This window comes from Lactuca sativa, chromosome 3 (assembly GCF_002870075.4).
Source record: "Lactuca sativa cultivar Salinas chromosome 3, Lsat_Salinas_v11, whole genome shotgun sequence".
Classification (NCBI taxonomy): domain Eukaryota; kingdom Viridiplantae; phylum Streptophyta; class Magnoliopsida; order Asterales; family Asteraceae; genus Lactuca; species Lactuca sativa.
In genome coordinates this window covers 60,611,421-60,615,573 of record NC_056625.2, presented here as the reverse complement: position 1 = coordinate 60,615,573, position 4,153 = coordinate 60,611,421, and the positions used below count along the sequence as shown (strand labels likewise).

The 4,153-nt window shown below is 37.6% G+C and overlaps 1 protein-coding gene across 1 annotated transcript; it reads right to left on the bottom strand.

Moving 5' to 3' along the window:
- Positions 1-1,312: 1,312 nt before the first annotated feature.
- LOC111877113 (uncharacterized) lies at positions 1,313-3,875 on the bottom strand. Its single transcript, XM_052769712.1, has 4 exons — positions 2,478-3,875; positions 2,273-2,413; positions 2,164-2,182; positions 1,313-2,082 (listed from the first exon to the last, which is right to left on the bottom strand). Exons 1-4 carry the CDS (start codon positions 3,873-3,875, stop codon positions 1,313-1,315), a joined length of 2,328 nt encoding a protein of 775 aa, XP_052625672.1.
- Positions 3,876-4,153: the final 278 nt, after the last annotated feature.

Sequence of the window (4,153 nt, the reverse complement as noted above, 5' to 3'; positions counted from 1 at the left end):
GTTACAATTATAAAAAAAACATAACATTTTAAAAAAATGATGTTACAAAATGATTATGTGTTAAAGATACATCATCTTTTTTAAATATTAAATTCTCAAAATCCAATCTTTATTTTAAAAAACGATTCAGATTAGTTCTAGATACCATGAATCATGATAATTGATTAGCTCATGATAATGGTGAATCTTTTTTTTATTGGACAAAATTGCAAATTTGGTCCCTGTGGTATGTCCAAACTAGCATGTTTGGTCCAAAATGGGTTTGGCTTGCAAAGATGGTCCAATAGTTTCTATTTGTTGCGAGTTTAGTCCAATGGCTTAACAGCCGTTACCAAGCTCCCGTTAATTTACCCATGCCCCTCTCACTTAAGGGTATTTTAGTCCATTCATCTAGCCCCTTTATTATTTTATTATTATTTAGTCCATAAAGAGACTACAACGTCTCTATTCTCGTCTCCAGCAACAAGCCCTAACTGTCACTCCCTCTCTGATTTCATCTTCTCCATCGATCACCCCCCTGTGATTTCATCTTCTCCATCGACAATGGTGATGTGTGTCTGCAGAAAGTGGGCGATAGTTCGGACATCGTGGACAGATAACAACCCAGGGCGCCGATTTTGGGGATGTCCTGACCCGGTAAGTGTGTTAAACTTTATTTTGAAGACTACTCCCTGATGATCTAATGTTTCTTTCTTCTTTTTTTCAAGAATTCATCATGTGGGTTTATTGGGTGGTATGATGAACCCATGTGTGCTCGTTCCAAAGTTATAATACCAGGGCTGCTTAGGACAATCAATAAGCTACGAAAAGCAATGGATGATATAAAAGAACAAGCAAGCAAGCATGAAAAAGCAATGGAGAAGATCAAAGAACAAGCAACTATGTTGAAGTATTACCTAGTCTATAGTTGGATTTTTTTTGTTGTTGTGTTGCTGTTCTTGTTGTAAGTCCACAGGTTGATTGTGGTTATCTTTTGTAATAGGATAGGGGTATATGTGTCTGGTTTAAGTATTTTTTTGCTAATGTGGAACATTGTAATGCAAAGTAATGGTTAATGAAAATTTGGTATCTATTGACCAATTATGGATTTGTTCTATTGTTCATACATAACCTTCTAAAGATAACATATAATGCATCCATATGTAGTTAACACAAAAGCATACTAAAGACATAATACCTATTACCATCTTCAAAATACATGTCATAAGTTAATTGAAAACAAAGTTATTGCAACAAACGACATCCTGCATCTAGGAATCAAACCAAAGTTGTTCAATACAGTCAAACCAAAAGATAAAACCAACATAGACCATCAAGTCCCTCCCTGACCTTTGCATGTCCTGGAGTTGTGCCCTTTGTTTCCACACTTACTACAAGTCACACTAACAAACTTTCTTGTTAGTTTCCCACCACCATGTGGACCATGACCATGAATCTCACTGGGACCAACATCTGACCTTTGACTCTGACTTTGACTATTGCTTTGACTTTTCTCCTCCATGGATTGCCTTCTCTTCCTCTTGGGTCTCCCAGGTTGATTACGGTGTGGGGGAGGTGTGATCTGCATTGGACACTCACTTCTAGGCCACATTGCCCGACCTTTAATTGGTTCCACCTTGTACCCATATGCAGTTTTCCAAGTTTGTAGCCAGTGCACCTTGTGGACATAAGTATGGAGCTCTTGTACACACTCACCATGATCTGCTTTGTTATACAACACAGAAATCACATGTCTGCAAGGGATACCTGTTAATTCCCATTTCCTGCAGCTGCATACCCTTTCATGCATATCAACAACATGTTGATCAGTCCATGGGCCTTTGACTTGGTATTTTTCATCACCACACCATTCTGCAATGTACTGAGTAGCAGCTGCTTCATTCTTCTCCATGATCTTTGTTGCTGTTGGGGTGAGTGGGCCTAAACACTTTTGTTGCACCCTGAGGACATTGCATATCCTCTTCATCATATATTCCCTAATAAACTCCAAGCAGCTAATAATTGTTTTGTCTCTCCCATCAACTAGCTTGCCATTAAACACCTCACAAAGGTTGTTTAACAGCATGTCTGTGGTTGCTCTCCCTGTATAGAAAAGGGTAAAAGTGTCATAATGTTATGTGAAGGGTAAAATGGTAAAAGGGTAAAATTGTCATAATAGCTTACCTGTGAAATGGCTTTTTGCCTAATGTTGTGGTGGTATTGACTTCAACCATTCATATGTTGATTTGTCAAATAAACTGAATTGGTGCATGAAATGGTTAAACTCTGGCACTGTTGTAGCTGTGGCACAATCCCAAAGGTGATCTTTATATTCCTTAGTTCTCCATTGTTTCTTCATGTTCTCATGTATATGTCTGAGACAGAACCTATGCTCAGCACATGGGAACAGTTGACTAACTGCTTGTAGCAAACCCTGGCAACAAATTACACATGATTAACAAAATAAACATTAAAAATAATAAATAAACAACCATTACCTTTTGTCTGTCACTAACAAAAGTGAAATTAGACATAGCATGTAGATCCAAGTCATCACCAAGACATTCAAGGAACCACTTCCAAGATTCGCAGTTTTCAATCTCTACAATGGCATATGCAAGTAGGTATATGCCATTGTTGGAATCTAATCCAACTGCAGTTAAGATCTGGCCTGGATAAGGGCCTTTCATATGAGCCCCATCTAGCCCCAAGAAATCTCTTAAACAAGCTTTGAATCCCTTCTTCATCCCCCCTAGACAAACATAAATTCTTTTGAAACATCTTGAAGTGCAATTCACCAAATTAGATTCTGAAACATCTCCAAGTTCTAATTTGACTGTGGTATCAGGATTGGTTGACTGCAACTCAAGGATATAGTCTCTCAGAACTTCATACTGTTTTTTGTAATCACCCACTACAATCTTTTTTGCATCTGCTTTAGCTCTAAAAACTTTATGGATTGAGAAGCCCACTCCATACTTCTTCTGTAATTGTTCTTGGAGAGCTTTAACTGGGATAGTAGGGTTGGATTCTACTTGATCCATGATTTGTTTGGACATAAACTTTGCTGTTGTAGCTCTCACCTTCCTTGTATTCATACAAGTGTGTTTGTCTTCATATGTTTTAATGTACCAGCTGCTTGCATCTGTAGACCTCGAGGCATGTAACATCCAAGGACAAGAAGAATCTGCTTTTTCCTTACTTGTACCACCTTGTTTGTCCTTTTCTTTACTTTTCCCTTTACTTTTCCCTTTAATTTTCCCTTTACTTTTTTCAGCTTGGGTAGGTCCACCAACTCCATCATTAGTAAATGCCACAACTCCATTACATATGGCCCTCAATCTGGATTTGTCATTTTTTTTAAATGCAATATTCTTTTTTGTTTCCAATGCATGCATTTTGATTTTCTCTTTCAACTCCTGCTTACTGTTATACTTTTGACCTATTTTAAAATGACACTTATGAACCTCACCTAAAGAACAACTTTTTTCCTTACTTAGTTGTTTCAAAACTGCTCTGCTCTTCCTGTCCTGGTCAGAATCCTCATCCATGGAATCAAAAGCATCATTGTCAATGACATCTAACTCATCTGCTTCTTCATCACTCTCATGTTGTCTAGGATTCCTAGCCCTTTTATCTAAGAACTCTACTTCTGTATCAATGCTCATGTTAAAATCCCTTATATCAACTTCAATATCTTCAATTACATTATCTTCATCCACCCAATAATCACTATCATCACTATCATCTTCCTGCTCTGTTTCACTTCTTTCTTTACTTTCAACCTCACTTACATTTTCTTTTCCACTACTATCCATGTTAGACTGAGGTTGGTTTTCACTTCCATCTTGGACAAAAGCATCAGTTTGATAGTCAAAATCCCAAAAGTCATTCATTTGAGGTTGGTTTTCTTCATCCATCTGAGCTTGGTTTTCTTCATCCATTTGAGGTTGGATTTCTTCATCCATCTGAGGTTCATTGACATCATGCATGTCAGTGCCATTGACTCCATCAACATTGCTTTGTAGTATTTGTTGGTAGAGTCCAATATAAAATCAGTAGCTGCCTCAACAAAGTCTTTGGCTATCTGTTCAGTCTCACCAATATCATCAAAGTAAATTTTCTTACTGCAAGATGCCATCACTCCATCCTTGCTCATACCCCTTCTCCTATT